The sequence below is a fragment of the Poecilia latipinna genome, unplaced genomic scaffold (assembly GCF_001443285.1).
Source record: "Poecilia latipinna isolate Pla-1442-1.1 unplaced genomic scaffold, P_latipinna-1.0 Scaffold319, whole genome shotgun sequence".
Lineage (NCBI taxonomy): Eukaryota > Metazoa > Chordata > Actinopteri > Cyprinodontiformes > Poeciliidae > Poecilia > Poecilia latipinna.
The window spans coordinates 379,136-399,101 of NW_015112935.1; the positions used below are offsets into that span (position 1 = coordinate 379,136).

Here is a 19,966-nt window from a genome sequence, read left to right on the forward strand (position 1 = left end):
CCCATTAGGTCAAACGAGGAAGCGTTATAGTTGAGATGTGGCTTTGAAATACATCCAGACCTGTGTCCCCGTTTAACTAAAATGTGAAGAAGCTTACAAAGCCGTAACGCAATCATACAGACTTTGACAAATTACCTTAATATGTAGTCATCTTATCTAGTATTAACTTCTGATTTTGAAGAAAGTAACAGTTTTAATTAAAAAAAAACAAAACAAAAAAAACAATAACTTTGTCTTATCCTCACATTTAGGATAGACTATTTAATCTAACTAATCTAAAACAAGATTAGTTAGACAAAACAATGTGTGCTTGCGTACATTTATAATACACATGACAGAAAGATCCTGGTACCTGGGTAGTGTGCAGCTTTGATAAATAAACACACACAGGAACCCATTTAAACCAAGGTACAAATCACTACCCTACCCAGCCATCCTTTCACTTCCTATCTGCATTTCATCCCCTTATTACAATATTTTTCTTAACCAACTTCTTTAGTTACTTTGATTTAAAATAATATTTTTTTTCCTACAAAAAAAAGGCAAACAGCTGTGCCACTAAGGCTAAACAGGAGCATGTGTACACAAGATAATCCCATTAAAAAGACACATCATTCTTTCTTTAAGTTTCCCAGAGATAACATAATTTCAAAAATCTTTCAAAGTCATTTTGTCTGCCGTTATCTACTGAGCTGGTATTTGTTTTGTCAGAAGCTCCATAAAACACCTATTTTAACTGAAAACTTGAATGCCAGTGTCTTCTTGTCTCACAGTACAATAAAGTAATTTTTTTATGGTGTGGCCTCTCTTTTTATTGGACAAACAATTTGTTTAATATTTACTTTTTATCATATTATTTTAAGGTTTTTGTATTTGCTTTTCATTATTACAGTTTTATAAACTACCAGCGAACATGCAGTGTCTGCAGATTTGACAGGAGCTGTTCATTTCAATGATCAAAGTGAGTAAACACACTTAAAGCAGTCTTTCATGTGTCTTTCTTTAATAATGAGCTGTTTGCAGCGCATTAAGCAGTTTGAACGTGGCAAATGTTTAAAGTGCAAGAAAGTGCCTGGAGCTAAACTGCAATTATCTGTCATATCAATTTAATAAGTATTATGCATAGATTGTATTCACGTGTATGTAGTGTTTTTGTAAACTAAGCCACAGTAGCTTAATAGTAACTAATCCATTTATCATTCAGCTGCCATCTTGCCTGATCAAGCAGCAGTGCAGATGCCTCTTGAATCGGATTGTGAGTTGCCAGGTTGCAGAGACAGATGGGTTGAAATTACAACAACAACAAAAAAAAGAAAAGTGTTGATTATGTGAGCAGATTTCATTTAAAAGTGAATCCTGCACAGTAGCATGTTGGGAAAAACACACAAAACTTTAGGACATGGGAGTAACACATAAAGTTTGTAGGTCATGTAAAAAAGGAACAGAAAGGAATAAATAATAATATGACTGGGCATCTGCTGGCTTATTCTCCACATGCGGACGGGGGCCATACGAACCTTTCAAATGAATGACCCAGTTGGTCATCATTTACATAACCATGGTTACCTGCCTGCCTAACTGGTCTATCACCATTAAAGAACTAGCTGGAAAGTAAAGCAGCAGACACCGAGTCTAGCAGTGAGACCAGCACAGAACACACACATGCACAGTTGATGAAAGAACCGAAAGTCCACAGGAGATAAAAGGATGTTGTCCTTTGTAACGTTCCCTGTAGTGAGAATAATTAGCTAGATGATGAGCTAAGGAAAAGCAAAGGGGTGAGGTGATGAGTTCAGTCTGCATTGTAAAAGCTAANTTAAGTGATGTGCAATGGCTTATGAAAAATCCCCTGCATCATAAAGATTTTGGGTATGATTAAAAGTTTTATTAAGTCTGAGTAGAAAGTCTGTCCTGGAAGCCAGAGTCAGTCTCTTGGTCTGGTGCACTTCTACTGGATGAGAGTTGAGTAGGATTCAAGTGCTCCACTACGGCTGTTTGGGAAAGTGGAGCTCAGTCAATGTGGTGTAAAATTGGTTCTGAATTTATGCATCGTGTTAGAACATGCTCACAGAGTTGGTGGGAGCAGAAAACGAGGGAAGAGGAGCAAACTCGGGGCTGGCTTCACAGGGTCAGCAGACTGGATGTTCACAAAGCTGAAATAAGTGTTAAATTTTATATTTTATACAGAACAAATTTCATTTATTTAAAACTATTTCACACACACACACAAAAAAGAAAAGCACCTACAAGGATGATATTTACTTTCCCAGCAATAGCTGGATGCCCAATAATTTGCTGTATTTTATTTATGTATTTTTTTTTCTTGGTGGTTAGATTTCATTAAAAATATCCCTTTTAGAAATGTCTCAGCATCCTTGAGCTAGGAAGTAAAATATCTAATTTAGATTTGCTTGAACCTTTGACTGTGTGCATATGAATGCTGAATACAATTTAAAATACCTCAAAACATCAAAGAAATTTTGGTTTTAAATATTTCAAGCCATTCAAGACCTATATGGATTTTTAGATTAAATCATCTGCTTAACAGACATTGGTTTTTGATTTAAAAATAATTGAAAAAGTAATATAGTATGCATTTTGACTTCAAATGGACAAAACCTGATTCTTTATAAAAACAACAAACGAAAAAAGAAGTGCATTGAAATGAACACATTGATTTAATCTCATATGGACCTGATTTTTGTTTGTATTTTACAAGTTTAAAAGGCAACACAGGAAGTAAGCCAAGTCTTCACAGTTTTTATAGACAACAAAAGAAAGAAGAAAAGCTTCTTAGAGATATACTGCTGTGATCGCACCTCATCAGCGAGTGTTTGCTCTCGTCAACCAATCCACTCGGGAAGGAGTTCAGCGGTGGTGTAAAACGGGGCTTTATCATGAAAAGTAGCAATTGTAACAGCTGAAACAGGCTACACTGCATTTCATACCTTGGCATTTTACCCACTGGCAGGATGTGGCACTGACATTTACAAATTTACAATAACTGTCTACCAAATATGGCCATTTAAAAAACAAAAAAAATAGCCTACATGTTTAGGAGCCAATTAGACGCTGCTTGGGCACACATACAATTAAATGTGCTCGTTTCACTCCATTGATGTCTTAACTGCGTCTTAATGTTCTTTCCTCATTATGTATTTTGTGACGTGCATCCATTTCTCCTGCAGCAAAACACCAACACAGCAGAATGCCGCAACTCCTTTACTTCAAGACTTCAAGTCTTTACAGTGTTGTAGTTAGAGAGGCATCTTGAATTTAACAGTCACCACAGCTCCACAGGTTTTGATTTGTAATGTTATAACAACGATAAGCAATGGTCTATCTTGCTGCACAACTATTTTTATTTTATTGTTTCATAGCAACTAGCTTGAACACGTTCTATGATGAAATCAACAACAAATGTTCCTGTCAAGGATGGAAAGCTTGAATGTTTAAAATGAAACTTCATGTTTTGGCATAGATCTGGTCTTATTTGTTATTATTCTATGGATTTTTCCCACACATTAAAAAGAAATACACTTTAGCACATCTTCTGAATGGTGATTTTATTACAATGTCAAAAAGTGAAAAAAGGTTTAAATTGGCTTACAATAATAATAATAATAATAATAATAATAAATCACATCAAGCAGTTTTAATTTATAATTTAGTCCATAGTCTTAATGTATATCATTAAAATATTTTTTTTGGTTGATTTGTTTTGATTTCTCCCATTAGGTCAAACGAGGAAGCGTTATAGTTGAGATGTGGCTTTGAAATACATCCAGACCTGTGTCCCCGTTTAACTAAAATGTGAAGAAGCTTACAAAGCCGTAACGCAATCATACAGACTTTGACAAATTACCTTAATATGTAGTCATCTTATCTAGTATTAACTTCTGATTTTGAAGAAAGTAACAGTTTTAATTAAAAAAAAACAAAACAAAAAAAACAATAACTTTGTCTTATCCTCACATTTAGGATAGACTATTTAATCTAACTAATCTAAAACAAGATTAGTTAGACAAAACAATGTGTGCTTGCGTACATTTATAATACACATGACAGAAAGATCCTGGTACCTGGGTAGTGTGCAGCTTTGATAAATAAACACACACAGGAACCCATTTAAACCAAGGTACAAATCACTACCCTACCCAGCCATCCTTTCACTTCCTATCTGCATTTCATCCCCTTATTACAATATTTTTCTTAACCAACTTCTTTAGTTACTTTGATTTAAAATAATATTTTTTTTCCTACAAAAAAAAGGCAAACAGCTGTGCCACTAAGGCTAAACAGGAGCATGTGTACACAAGATAATCCCATTAAAAAGACACATCATTCTTTCTTTAAGTTTCCCAGAGATAACATAATTTCAAAAATCTTTCAAAGTCATTTTGTCTGCCGTTATCTACTGAGCTGGTATTTGTTTTGTCAGAAGCTCCATAAAACACCTATTTTAACTGAAAACTTGAATGCCAGTGTCTTCTTGTCTCACAGTACAATAAAGTAATTTTTTTATGGTGTGGCCTCTCTTTTTATTGGACAAACAATTTGTTTAATATTTACTTTTTATCATATTATTTTAAGGTTTTTGTATTTGCTTTTCATTATTACAGTTTTATAAACTACCAGCGAACATGCAGTGTCTGCAGATTTGACAGGAGCTGTTCATTTCAATGATCAAAGTGAGTAAACACACTTAAAGCAGTCTTTCATGTGTCTTTCTTTAATAATGAGCTGTTTGCAGCGCATTAAGCAGTTTGAACGTGGCAAATGTTTAAAGTGCAAGAAAGTGCCTGGAGCTAAACTGCAATTATCTGTCATATCAATTTAATAAGTATTATGCATAGATTGTATTCACGTGTATGTAGTGTTTTTGTAAACTAAGCCACAGTAGCTTAATAGTAACTAATCCATTTATCATTCAGCTGCCATCTTGCCTGATCAAGCAGCAGTGCAGATGCCTCTTGAATCGGATTGTGAGTTGCCAGGTTGCAGAGACAGATGGGTTGAAATTACAACAACAACAAAAAAAAGAAAAGTGTTGATTATGTGAGCAGATTTCATTTAAAAGTGAATCCTGCACAGTAGCATGTTGGGAAAAACACACAAAACTTTAGGACATGGGAGTAACACATAAAGTTTGTAGGTCATGTAAAAAAGGAACAGAAAGGAATAAATAATAATATGACTGGGCATCTGCTGGCTTATTCTCCACATGCGGACGGGGGCCATACGAACCTTTCAAATGAATGACCCAGTTGGTCATCATTTACATAACCATGGTTACCTGCCTGCCTAACTGGTCTATCACCATTAAAGAACTAGCTGGAAAGTAAAGCAGCAGACACCGAGTCTAGCAGTGAGACCAGCACAGAACACACACATGCACAGTTGATGAAAGAACCGAAAGTCCACAGGAGATAAAAGGATGTTGTCCTTTGTAACGTTCCCTGTAGTGAGAATAATTAGCTAGATGATGAGCTAAGGAAAAGCAAAGGGGTGAGGTGATGAGTTCAGTCTGCATTGTAAAAGCTAATAATCTTCTGCGTAGGAAGATGGTTAAACACATTGTGGTAGTACAATGACATACTGTAGTCCGTCTCTCACTCACTCGCTACTTCTAGTTCATATAATTAACCTTATCCATTTAAAGTGTTGCCTATTTATTACAGCTTTGTGACAAGCCTTTAGGTCTAAGCTCGTGCCTTATTTGTATGAGTTAACAAGTCTTTCTACTCAGCTTTAATCTGATTATTCTGATGACGCGTGTATATGCATGCATGTACACATTTATGGCTGCATGTATACATGCAGACCAGAAAATTTGCACATCCAAACCTTACAATTGCAATTTTATTTTATTTTTTACAATGACTGTGTATAAAGGTTCAGCAGCTTAAAATAAATAAATCATTTCTGAACTTAGCTTTCCTCAGATTCATTCAAGTATCCATGCCTAAACTGAAGACTTTAGGATGTACAAATCAAATCAACAGCGCTATTTCTGAGATGTTCAAGCTGAACTGTATGCATTTGCAATTCTTTAGCAAACATGACTCCAGTTTCAGGGTAATAGCTCTATGTGGTGAGGACTTATTGAATAAACTTTGGGGTGGTGTGATCAAAATGGGCTAAGACATGGAATTATCCCTCACATATTGCATCAGCAGAGTCCACAGATAATACTGATTCAGTTTTGGGTCAGCTGGCGCAGTGGAATAAGTATACCTCCCCTAAGTAGGAAAAGGAGATGTAGAGATTCAGGGGAAGCCACAAATTACAACAAGGAAAGAATTGTGTCTCCAGGGAAAGCCATTTGAAATAATAGCAAAAACATAAACTTAATCATTTGTGTGTAACCTAAGGGTGAAGTGCAGTTTCTGCTTTGACCGTCTATGATTTATGACCATGTCATGAAGTCTCTTGTTTGCAGGTTTTATACTTTTTATTACTGGAACTAAAATCTTTAAACGCTAAAGCAGAAGAAGCTAGCAGAGAGATAGGGCTTCTGGAGATTCACACGTTTTACTATGAGTTACAGACTGTACATTTTAATTAATTGCCGACAGTTTGTAAAAATGGCACCAAAGTGTCATGACATTACATTTAAACTGAACAGTATTAAGTGTAAGTAGATTAAATGAGCATGTGTTCTGCTAGTTGGGAAGACTTGGTATATCTAGCCGATTATGTTTATATGTTGCACACAACGTTTTTTTTCTGCTTCATCAACACAGTTACAGGGTCTTGCACAAGTGTTCCTTGTGAATTGAACTTTGCCTAACTTCACAGTACAACCACCAAATGCACTGTGTTTTCTTGCTCACTCCAGATTATTTCAGTCTGATCCCTACATGATTTGTTGCTAAGATTCGTTTTAGCTGTGGCAAGTGAGGTCTGCTGTGTATATGATGTTGTTGGGTTTTTGTGACCTCTCATGAATCAGCAATGGGCTCTTGGAGTACTCTCGACAGGCTGGCAGGCCACTCCTGAAAATGCTTGTCACTGTTCCACATTTTCTCTATTAATGAATATTTGGCTCTTAATGTGGTTCATTCAGATCCCAGAGCCTAAGGAATGGCTTTGTAACCCTTTCCAGACTGCTAATGTCAGAATAAAGGAAACTCAAAATAAATGCATGTCCCACTTCTCACATATTTTTTGTGAGAAAACGTCAAACATTTCATTTTGTGTTGGTCTATAGCAAATCGCTAAAAATACATTAAAGTCTGCGGTTGTAATGTGACACAATGTAAAAAGGTGCTTTGGTGTTTTTCTTCTTTTTTTTTTTGGTATGGCACATAACACCAAAGGGAATGGAAAAGATCACCCTATTCAGAAACAGACAACCAGATAAAAGCTTGGGTCATAGCTTAAAATAGGTGGTATAATTTGTGTATGCCAGCTGACTTTTGCTATGCCTTCACTTTACTGAGCAGGACACATTGGCTTAATTTACAAAGGAAACAAAACTGATGGAAATTGTAATTTCTTATGCATAAGAGGCAGTATGAAGGAGTGCCTGAAAAGTCAAAGACTTATTTTTACTGGCAAAATTAAAATGATTTTAGAGATTTCAGTACTTGTATAACTGTTGACAGGTGCACAAGTCTTGCTGGGATCAAGGTTAATGTAAAGAGTTGCCTAAATTCCTTGTAGGTTTGATGTGAACCAGTCAGATTGACATGAGTAATAGAGCTTTGAAATTGCAAACAGGCACACAAACAGCCTTCTGGAGTCAGAACCACGTAGCATGGAGTGCCTGAGGCACTCCATGCTACATCAACCAAAGAGATTCAGAACTGCAAATCATAAAATCAGAGACAAAAAGGTAAACTCGAGTAGTTTTTTTTATTTTTTTATTTTTTATTTTTTTGCAGGTCAGTCTGTCTCCTTTTAAAAAGCAATCAAGTTTATCTGTACTGCATATTTCAGCAGCAATCATGCAATCACCAACTGTGAAACCAGTAGCAGAAATTACACTGTCAAGTGCCATCATTGAACTCACCAAGACATTAAATATGGTCCATCTCAATGTGTTAATGTTTATGTAAAATAGTAAATGACCTGTACTTGTTAAGAGCTACATCAAGTCCACAGCAACCCAAAGTGCATCACACTACAATCAGTCATTCACACATTCACACACTGATGGTGTCAAGCTACTGGATGGTAGCCACAGCCGCTCTGGGGAGGCTGCCATGCACCGGCGCCACCAGGCACTCTGACCACCAACAGCAGGCAAGGCGGGTGAAGTTTCTTGCTCAAGGACCCGACAGCAGAGAGCAACACGACAAAGCAGGCAGAGCAGGAACCGACAATCCATCAATTGAGGGACGAACTCCTACCACCGTTGCCAACATCAACCTTTTCTCATGGGTCAAAACGACCTCTAACCAAGTGAATTTTTAGCCTTAATCAAAGGGAACTCAGCGTTTCAGTTTTTTTTTTTTTTTTCAGTTTTCAGGAAGCTTGTTCCAGATTTGTGGTGCACAGAAGCTGAATTCTGCTTCTCCATGTTCGGTTCTGGTTCTGGGGATGCAGGATAGGTTAAACCCAGAAGACCTGCGTGGTCTGGAGGATTCATACAGGCAGACAATACTCTGGTGTGGCTTTTCTTGCCTCTGCTTCTTTCACTCATTAATCCCCTCTATCCCAGTCTACTTCCGCTCTGTTTCTTTATGTTAGAAGAAAAAAAAAATCAATTCCGTTTTACCCTAGAGTTGGACTTTAAGCATTCAGCAAACGAAAGCACACACACAAACAAACGTCCACACACAATTCCATTTCATACAAAATGAAACCTTGGCATGATGAATATTATTATAGAGCGCGTTGCAGTATAAGTGCTGTTGACACATTTTACAACTAAAATTTATGAGCAGCTACCAGTTTAAAGGGAGAGAAAGGATTTGAAAAGGTGGGGGGTTTAACAAGCCACCACTTGCCTCATGTACTTCAGTGGGCTGAGTATTTGTTGGGTGCACTCATTTCAATGTCTTTTTTATTGCATCTCACTAGAATCAAGAGTCTATCTGGCTATTTGGAGCTAATAAGCAAATAGAAAAGTGTGTGAAACCCACTGAGGGATTTTAGCTAGGTGTTTGCTGAAAAGGCATGCCAGGTTATCATTTTAGATGCAAGAAGTTTTTACCCCCCTTGACAGTGAGCTTGTGCAGAAAAAAACTAATATATGCACTGTTAGTTGTAAACCTTAAAAAAAAGGAATGAAAAAAAATGCATGAATAAACACTGGCTAGCCTTTAAAACTCAGCTGAATATAAAATGTACATATACAAATGTGCTGCATTAGTATAATTACAATAAACTGGTTTGAGCTAACTTCTTTCTGTGTATAAATTGTGCAGATAAACACATGATTTAGACTGTTGGGACATAAAAACTGAAAATGCCACTAATTTTGACAGGATGACTATCCTGACTTGCTGGCCTTTTAGACCGTATGTGGATCCTCTATTAAACATTGACATTAGTAAATTTGGTCATTTGTACAGCAACAAATTACCAAATGTTTTCTCTTTTAGACATTTTCATGTGCACATGAAATGTTATTGTTGCAATGAACGGATAGAATTTGGCTTAAATTTTAAACATGTCCACCCTTTGTGAGTCTTAGATTGTTACATTAATAAAATAAAAAAAAAAATAAATAAAAAAATGAAACAAAAATCTTTTGGTACAAGATTGTGACATCCTAATACTATAGATATAGTAGCATTAAGGCTGTGTGGCTTTGGATGGATAATAGAATTTGAAGTATCCACCACCATTAATTTTCAGTGAAGTACTTTAACCAAAGATCAAAATGTCTCAAACCACGAACTCATTGATTTCAAAAGCTTCAGAAGCTCTTTTGATCATAGAGAACAGAATTAGATCAATAGTATGACCTGGTATACATCCGGCTGTGTTGCACGTAGTGACTCATTTAAACTGTGTGCAGTCACCCCATCCACACATGCTAAACAGGTCAGTTCAATTTCATCGTAATGACCTTTGTTAAGCAAAGGAGCACTTCAGCGGCTCCTTTCAAAGCTCCTCTCAGTCAGGATAGAGAGCCATGTCTAGTGCACCGTTGTAAATCTTCCCAGTCTTCTGCAAATACACCAATAAATATTGTTCCATAACTGTTCATTAGTTGTGTAAAAACTGCACAGCTCTCCAGTGAATTTCAACCACATGGCTTTTGAACACAATTTTGAGCAAGAACATTTCCTTATACACAAAGGGGATGAGCGTTTCTTTAAGGAGCAGTTGTAAATCTTGTGAACAGAGTGCAAATGGACAATTTCTCTCCCTCCTTCACACTTTCCATCTTCCTCTCTCTCTCCAACTCAAATCACAAAACTACAATTGGTTTTAAATTTGTTATTACAAAGTCAATAAGTGATGAAGACCACAGAATTTCAAATCAGTTGTCAATAAGTATAACGTTTACATACGTTCAGAGTTTAATTTCATGCTTCATGAACTGCTCTGCTGAAGAAAAAAAAAAAAAAAAAGGGAGAGAAACACACAACTGTACACAGACACACCAGCTCCAAATCATCTCTGCTGGTTCCAAAATGTAATATAGCTGGATGCTACGCACATTTGCACATATAAAGAAGAGCTTTGGTGACCATATGCAAGGAAAGTAGAGATGGGCAGCTTGGATAAAAATAGACAACTTGTTGAAGTTATCAGATGAATGCTGGTTAAACATCAATCCCTGCCGTTGCCGCCCTTTTTGGCGTTATCTGTGCAGAGCACACCACCAGAAAAGCATTAAGATTCATCAAGACTGACAATGTTCAAACATGTTTCAACATACAATAGATCAGATTTTTTTTTACAGTAATCTACAAGCATACTCCAGTGGGGTGAGCATGATTCAATTCTACTCAGAAGCTCAAAAAGGCAAGACACCAAACTCCAGCACTGCTGCTGACACACTTATGGGTGTGTGAATGAGAGGAAAAAAAGACTGCATAGTAGATCAAAGTGTTTGAGCTGAAAATTTGAAAATATGTAGTCATACTATTTGTGCAACAAAGCTACAGAAGATATGCGTGTGACACAGAGAATAACCATAGCACACAGAAAAATTAGCTTGATGGGATTATAGCACCTGCCATAATCAAATGCTCCGCTGGCAGCTCTCCAATATGCCAAGTCATAAATTAAAATCAGGACTTAGAGTTGAACTGTATGTTTTTAATTAAGTTACTCAACATAAATACAACTTCTTCCCCTGAAGTTAATTCAATGTGTATTTTATGCAAGGGATGTTGCAATCGGTTTACACATATCAGTTAAAAAAAAAACACATTTTTGGGTAATCATAATTATGAAGTAGCTGACTGTAATCAATACCAGATCTCTGTTTTCACTCTACATGGCTTCATGCCAGCTGCACCTAATACAGTTTCTGCAAAGCTTGAGTGTTGGACTGTTATCAACTAGTCTATGGCTTGAAACTACTTTCAACAGAAAATTAAAGCAGTTAAGTTGTTCACTTAACAGTAAGGGTATTTCTTGAGGGAAAGCTCAAAAGTGAAAATTTAAGTTTATGCAGCACAAGTTCTTAGTCAAGTTTGGGTTAACTTCAATTGAGAGAGCTACAGCAACAGTTATTGCAAAAAAGTTAACTGGATTCATCACGCTGAATGACTGAACAATTGTTGTGATGGAGAATATAGAACATATCACTTTTTGAAGTGTCTTAATCAAGGATATGTCTCCCTTTCTCCCCCTTAAACACAACACTGTTTGTGTTGGATAAAAAGAAAAATAATAAAATAAAATAAAAAGTTTGTCATTGCTTGTGGGGAATGTCATCTATTGCAAATGTGTTTGGCTTCACTACAGATATTTAGTGTTTGAAGATTTGCCTAATGTCACTGCTTAGCCTCACAGAACATAAAACAAACTCATCATTAAATAAGCGCTGTGCTTCATACCCGGCAGCTTCTTAGATCTCATACTACAGAACCAATACTGTAAGCAAGCAATAGAAGATACATTAAACAGATGAAGAATCAACAAAGAGTGCTTCCACGTTGTTTCACCAGAATACACCCAGTGTCAAACCAGTGGCTGTAGAAGGAGAATTCCTCTAATACAGCATCTTCACAAAAACTATGGTTAACAGCAAGATAATAGGTTGTACAGAGTCCATCAAACATCTTTAGAACTATTGACAGAGGTGGGACTAAGTCATTGTTTTGCACGGCACAAGAAGGTCTCAACTCTGTCCAATCAAGTCTTGAGTGAAGTCCTGTGTAAAGACATATCAGTTCCAAGAAAAGTACAAAGTCAAGACTTGGAAAGTTTGGAGTCAAATCAAATAGGTTCCAAATAAATGAGGAATCATGTAAATATATATATATATATTTTTTTTTTCATTTTCTATATTAAACACCATAATTATGATTTTTGATTGCTCCCTGATCAAGGAGCTCTACTCTCCTGCCTTACTACAGTTTCCAAAAAAATTAGGGGAAAAAAAAAAAAAAAAAACTGTTCCAGCTTGGCAGTGCATCATATGTATGGCGTGTTGTGAAGAGACGCCTGAGGGCTGCAGACCAACAAGTGTAATCACTGCGTTTGGTCTGCACCAAAGACTGAAGACGACTGAAAGCGAAACCGAGCTCTGCAACAAAAATCCTCTTGCTGTCTCTCATTCCCCCTTCCGCACCCGCAAGCACATAAGACACCAAAAGCTAATACTTTCATGCGTCACTTCAAAACATTAATTAAGGAGAAATCCCAGATATTAACCATAAGGTTATCGTTGTTGAAATAAGACAAAGTACTTGTTGCAAAACATCAAACACCAGCCCTTCACCACGCTAGCACGCTGAAAGACATGAACAGTGGAGATTAGAATGCACAGAAGCGTATGCAAATAAGGTAGGACAAACCTACTATTCACACTGACATAAATATTACTTCAGTGTGTTTACTCACGGGTTTCTAGGATACCTTCTAGATGTGGGAATTTTAGATTGCGGTTGTAAAGACAACATAAAACTAGCAAATATGATTAGCTGAATAAATACTTGATTTGATGTTGCTGAATCTGACAGTAACTGTAGAACCTTTAAAGTATACAATTAAAACAATATCGCTCCTTGAAAATAGTACAAACTAAACCAAACGGGAAAGAAATGCCTCATTGAGCCGTTTAGTGTGTTCACCGGCTTTTCTAAGCTAACCTTTCTGCAACCCGTGCTTTATTAAATGACAGGCAATACTGCAGACGTAGAACACAAAGAAATGTACCAACTGGAAAAAATAAAAATATTCAGCTAACCATTACTGAACATAAGTTGGATGACATAAATTGCAACTTTACTGCTAAATGTAATTTTGGTCATCATAATTTCAATGAAATCCTAATAAAATGTCTATGATTATGAAGACATATGTGGTTATTGTCATCAACGTTATTTTTCTTATTAATAGTAGTCGCAGTAGTAGTAAATTACATATTTTCCAAAAACAGGAAATGCAAGCTGGTGAACTGTGCATTTTACAACTGCATGATAATAATATTTATGCATGAGTCAACATTTCAAGAGTCCAGGTATATGATGCAGCTAAAACTAGGACAATATGCTGAACAGGGAATAAGGAATTTTGCTACAGTGCATATCTCTATAAGTAGGTATGGGGACCCAATGAACAGATGCAGTGTTTTGCCAGAACAGCTTTGCCAGGTTGCATCTTACTGAAAACTCACTAATAGTTTTTGTGATAAATATGACAATAATTTTGACAATTAATTTGTCAAAATTATTTATCACTGAACAAATATCTTTGCAACTTTTATTAGTACGATAAAAACGTTTTGCTCTTTTTGGTGTTCTGCGTAGATTTGTGGACAATGATAGGCACAGACAGCACTCGCATTCAGTGATTGGCCATTAGCTTGGATTTTTTTTTTCCTTCACCGCAAGAAAGAAACTTTTTGGGAAAATTGCTGTGTGGTGCTGGATGTCGACACCCCATGCATCATATTCCATCAGTAAGTACCGTTTTCCCTCCCACACAGACGCTGAAGACAATAAGGTTTCCTCTTGTGCAGACAAGCCAGCTGCTACTGTTGTCAATATTGGTCTGTTAGCTCCAAGAGTGCATCGTCACACACCATCAGCATGTTACCAAATAAAAGCTGTGCAGATTGTGGTATTGTTCAGTAAAATTGTGAAACTGTGTGCTTGTTTATTTATTTATTTTTTCTGAGTACGTCAGAACGGCAAAGGTTTTAGGAACAACAAATAGTTTAAAAAAAAAAACCTCACGAAATCATGACTCTTTTGGATGCAAAAGTCGCTCACAAAAAAGTGAACCCATTTTTTTTTAGCAACACTTTTGTGCTACCATGCTGTGGGAGGAGGAGCCACAGCAGGAATTCCTGTGAGCGTTCTTCCTCTTTGCCACAAGCGACACTGGTGAGGACAAACATGTGAATGTCTTGATCTCATTGGCTGGCTAAAACACTGTATCTTTGAAGAAACCTTAAATCCAAAGTAAAAGACTTCACCAGGCAGATATTCAAAAAAAAACAACTGAAAGAGACTGAGGCCTGTTTGCTCATTAATTCTTGATGTTGCATAACACAAAGTTATGTTAATGAGAAAATAATGTGAATCTGTGAAAGTAACTTCAATTATCCAGTCCACATACCTTTTACAGCTTCTTGTAAAACACATCAATGATGTATTAGATTGTGCAGTACATATCTAAGTTACATCAAAGGTTGTTTTTTTTGGGGGGGGTTTTCCAGCAAACCGGTGACAGCATCTACTGGGTGCTAGTACATGCTTAGACACTGATAAAAAGGTAATATGAGCATACAACTTCTCTGTTTTTTTTTCCACTCTGTGGGTTAACGATGGTTTACACATTTTAAAAGCAGGTCTATGAACTGCATAGAGCTGCTTTGCAAGTTGCATTAACAACCGAAATGAAACATATCTTTGGTCCCTTTGTCCCGAAATAAAGTCGAGTCACTTCATTTCTGTGAACATTGTTTATCCTATTGTGCAGAACTCATCTTTGGAGTCTGACCAGTTAAATTGCCTTTAACCCCAGTCCAACTAAGTGTTTATGATTTTTGTTGTAGGGTGGGTCAACTTTCAGGAACCGTTGTACGGTTTTAAATTATGAACTCACAAAGAACGTATTTCACCACTGACCTCGAAAAGCACGTCTCAGTCATGCCCTTCACAGTTTTGAGGCTGTGGGAATTAATCGCCTTGTCTCTTTTGCTCAGTAATTTGACACATGATACACTTAAGTAATGCGCAATCAAATTCCCAATGGCAATTAATAACAACACAAATTGAAATGATTTATATTATAATGTAATTGCTCTGAATCGCCGTGTGATTGGGAAAAATGTGTAAGACTTGTGCAATATGGAAAGAAAAGAAATTGTCGGTGTTATTCTTTTATTGTGCACTTAAAGTAAAAGAATGGTTGTCCTGTCAAGGGCGGGTAAACTCAGCAAGGTTAATGTCTCATTATAATACAAATTTCATCTGTGGTCATAATGGCATGACCAACGACACAGACTGTATTTTTACAGCATATGTGACTGAAAATATCGTTGCAGGTAATGAGCTGTATTCAATGCTAATGTTGCTGATCAGATCTTAAAACTGAAATGAGATGTCAGGTTTTCTTTTTAATATATTATAAAGGTTTTGTAGCCATGCATATTTAAAAGTACCATGCAGAGCAACCATTATATAGCATTTCTAACATTTGTATAACATTTCAGACAGTGAATACAAAATGCAGTTTACAAATTAGGGTCTTTTTTACTATAGAAAGTCAAATAATTCCGGCCCTGTATGAAAAAGGTTATTGACCCAGTTGATTTTTGTTGTCTTTTTTTCTAGTCTACATTTGGTTGTGCTAGTGCCTTTTCCCCATTTTTTGACAGGAAAGAAGGGAAGACATGCGGCAAAGGTATCGAGGTACAAGACAAAGACTGGACAAAAACTGCATTAATGGGAGACATTCTAGGTAAAAATCAAAGTGGTTAAAAAAAAAAAAAAACACACACAAATTGTAGTCTTTGGGTAAAACATGTTTGATGATTTGAAACATCTATATGTGTGGGGGGGGGGGAGGGAAAAGATGAGAATGTCACACAGGGAAATATTTTTTCCAACAACTTCGGTCCAAGCATCAAACATGTGGAAGTCAGCACTTCTGCAGTAAATAAAATGTGGTATCTGTCCATAGAATCAAGTTAATATTTGCACATATTGTCTACAATATTATTCAAGGAGAGCTTTCTCAGTACCAAGTGGGACTCTGAAAGTTACCTGACCTTGACATTTACTGAGATAACATAATGCATTTTAGCTTAACATTCTAGAAGCATTTTCATTTTGAATACATTTATTTTAAAAAAGAAGTACTGTAACTGGGTGGTGCATTAATAATAACTGAATTAGTGCATATGTATATTTTGGGGTTGGTACATTGATCCAACATGAAAATCCCAGACTGGTTAGAGTAATCACTCTTCCCAATTACTTATAATTATTTAAATAATATTGTCTTAATAATATTTGAAAGTAGCTTACTTTTTATATGGTGTCTACATGTTTTTTTCCCCAAACACAACCCAACACCTGCATGCTTTCTTAAGAGGCTGAGAACATCTACAAATAACTATGCACAGTTCTGTTTTGTGTTGAAAGTTGCAGTACGCAACTTCCATAAACAATTATTATTATTATTATTATTTTCACATATTTGTTAAAACGGTCACTATGTTTTGACTGTATAAGATGAGAGAGAATCTGTGGGAAGACAAAAAAACAGAGCTATGCTCCCTTCTCTCTGTGGTAGAAGGGAATAAAATACAGAATAAAAATCAACAAATAATTGTAGTTTAATTCTAATGTACAATTATTCTGGTTTTCAATGAGTTTTAAAAGCATTAAAGTCTAAAGTCAAACATATAAACTTACTCAACATAGATTCTCCAATGTCTATATTTTTATGCCAAGACAAAGCCTTAATGATTTTTTGAACAACTAATTATTTCCCAAAACACAAGATTTATGCAAGGCATGAAAAATCTTTCTCCACATTGGAATGTACGAGTCTCTTCAATAAAACATTTTAACTACAGTAAGCAGTAATAATTGCATTTTTGAATATATTATTAATTTCTTTTAAAGTCTTGTTTTAATGTAGTAACACTTCAGCAGTTCTCACAAAATCAGGCTAGTAGTATTGGACTGGTGACAAGCAGACTGCCCATAATTAAGAGTTGTTTTCTTTTTTTTTTTTTTTTTACCTCTGGTGCGGCTGGAGAGCCTCCGCCGGCCTGTTGATGAGCTGTGCACGGTATGCTGGTAATGGGACATGTTGGTTGGTGTGTTGGGAACACGAAAGTTGTCCTGGAACCTCTGCATCAAATCCTCTATGGAGTCAGTGTTTGCTTCGATAGCTATAAAAAGAAGATGGTTGTCATGTCAAAACTGTAAGGTAGTTTTTTTTTTTTGTTTTTTTTTTTTTTTTTGCAAACACTTTATAAAGAGTGACTCTCTCTCAAGATGATTTCAAAATCCATACAAAGATACAAACTGCGTTTTTTCCAAAAGTGCTTGTTTCTATCTCTTTCTTTTTTTTTTTTTTTAGGAGGGTTAAGAGATTAGACCATGAAATGCACTGAGACCCACACGGCTGTCTCATTTAGACAGTAAGGAAAAAAAAAAACAGTGTTGTTTTCTTTCTTCTATTTTTTTTTCCAGCTTTTAAATGATACCATCAATTCAATATTGCCTCATCTCTACAGGGATCCTGCCAGCGCTTCCCTTGATTGTTCAGTCTCACTTCTCCTGATGAATGACTCCAAAACAACAAGCTGGAGGGAAAGAGGAGGGGCTGGGAGAGGGTTTTGGTTTGCCTTGTTCAATAAAGGATAACACAAAAGGAAATAAGGGAGATTCTACACATTTTAGTACATTTGTGGTAGTAAAAAAAAGTTAAGCGTACCTTTAGACTGTTGTCCCTTCTTTGTGTTTGACACACACATGCAAATAAGCACGGATCACATTTGAAAGCAGTGTGCATCAGAAGTTGGAAATTTAACAACTAGATGAAAAACATCCTTAAACTTCCTCCAGCGAAGCCATCTCTGAACGATGGGGCCATTCATCACCCAAAACACCAGTAGCCCCAACCTATCATCATCATCTTTTGATCTGTCAGTCTCGCTCAGAGGTGTACTCTGTCCATGAATAATGGTGAAATGTTGCACCCAGTCAAGTATCATCATGCATGCCAATGAGCTTCCAGGAAGAGGAGATGAAGACACAGGTGAAAACAATACAATTACTCACACAGGTCTGGATTGGAAACAATAACAAAGCCATTGAAGTATGAACATTATGATGCACATTTGCTCAGATTAATGTGCAGTTAAGCTCAGCTTCATCTGTTTTTTTTTTTTTTTTTTTTTTTTTTTTGGGGTTTTTTTGGTCACGGGGTAATGCCGTGCTTTTCTTTCTTTTTTTTTTTTTCTTGTAATTTACCCCTTCAATATGAAGAAATGGAAGTCCCAACTGCCCATGAATGTATTTTTGAACATTGTTAACATCTTCTATGCTTAATTTTACCCCTATAAATAAAAAATATTATTTTTTAAAAATTAGACATCAACTCTTATTGATTTATAAAAACATGCTAAATAAAAATTGGTGAACAATGGTCTAGCAAAAATTGTATGAGAAAAATTAATTTCAACTCATTTTCTACAAAAATGAGCAATTAATAAATAACATTTAATTTAAAGATTTTTTTTTTTTTATAGATCGCTTTAGGTAGGGTTTCCCCCTACAAAAAAAAAAAAAAAAAAAATGCTATGAAAACTGTATTCGTACTCATTCAAGTTACCTTTATCTCATAATAAAATCAGTATGACGATCTGGGACATTTCATAGTAACAAAAATGGAAAAGCAGATTCAATCTATAATGGCAATACTTTCCCAAAGTGCCATATATCTGCTGAACATAACATGTGTTATGTTTGAGTATTGTTTACACAAGTCTCTGTTTACTGATGATGTCTAGAAAGCAATAAAACTTAGTTAAAAAGTGTAAAGTAGCATTTCTATGGTGAACCTGTCATTGCCACACAACTTTCACAGATCATGTTGCTCATTTTTCCATTTTGGCATTTCTTTAATCTAAAGTTGACTGCTGCAGCCAATGAACAGAGGCAGAATGCAAGATGCATGTTGAGTGGCGCAGAGCAACTGACCCTCATGGTCTATTGAGCAAGCAAATTTGGTCTCCACTCTGTGAAATGCACAACAGTGCAAATTGATTTTTATTGCACTATTGACAAAAGAAGCTTTGGGTGCGTGTGTGTTTTTTTTTTTTTTTTTTCTTGTAACTTAGAGTTAGTATTTAGAGCATGGCTCATGGCTAATGCATTTCTTGTAAATAAATACAGCAGCATCAAGAAAAGATTTAAATTGCTAAAATGTAGACATGGGACAACTTACAGAAAAAAAAAAAAAAAAAAATGTTGGACACAGATTTTGTTTGCCAAAGTGTTCAAAATAAAGATTTCAAGATTGATCAAAGGTTATCTAGACTGTGGATAATTTTATCTATGCCATTTAATTTTGATACAGGTTTGATACAGGTTTAGCTCATATAGCTTATTAGGAATATTTATTTAGTTCTGCCTTTTCTGCATTGGCCAGGTTTTAATTGTGTCCACAAGTTACTGTGTATAAGACCAGTGATCGACATCTACTTCAATTTACTGTGTTTGATAGAATTCAGATCTTTTTTTTCTAAATAATTCATCTGATATTCTATCGACCTCACATGGCCTTGTGTGCCTTTGTACTCTTATCTTTTGTATGTCTTGTATTGTCTTGCAGCTGGAGGAAAAACAAACAAACA

General features: G+C 35.9%; 1 protein-coding gene and 1 long non-coding RNA gene across 2 annotated transcripts in view; one reads left to right on the plus strand and one right to left on the minus strand.

Annotated features, from left to right (window-relative positions):
* Positions 1-17,119, plus strand: part of LOC106949023 (uncharacterized) — a 60,816-nt gene extending 43,697 nt beyond the window's left edge. The window contains exon 2 of the long non-coding RNA XR_001425305.1: positions 13,890-17,119. This is a non-coding gene — a long non-coding RNA (uncharacterized LOC106949023). The remainder of the gene's footprint in view (positions 1-13,889) is intronic.
* Positions 1-18,505, minus strand: part of LOC106949020 (astrotactin-2-like) — a 198,734-nt gene extending 180,229 nt beyond the window's left edge. The window contains exons 1-2 of the mRNA XM_015034982.1: positions 18,043-18,505; positions 17,342-17,494 (exon numbers count right to left, since the gene is read on the minus strand). Coding sequence (XP_014890468.1) covers positions 17,342-17,494; positions 18,043-18,082 — 193 coding nt within the window. The 5' untranslated portion in view covers positions 18,083-18,505. The remainder of the gene's footprint in view (positions 1-17,341; positions 17,495-18,042) is intronic.
* Between the last annotated feature and the right edge of the window lie 1,461 nt (positions 18,506-19,966).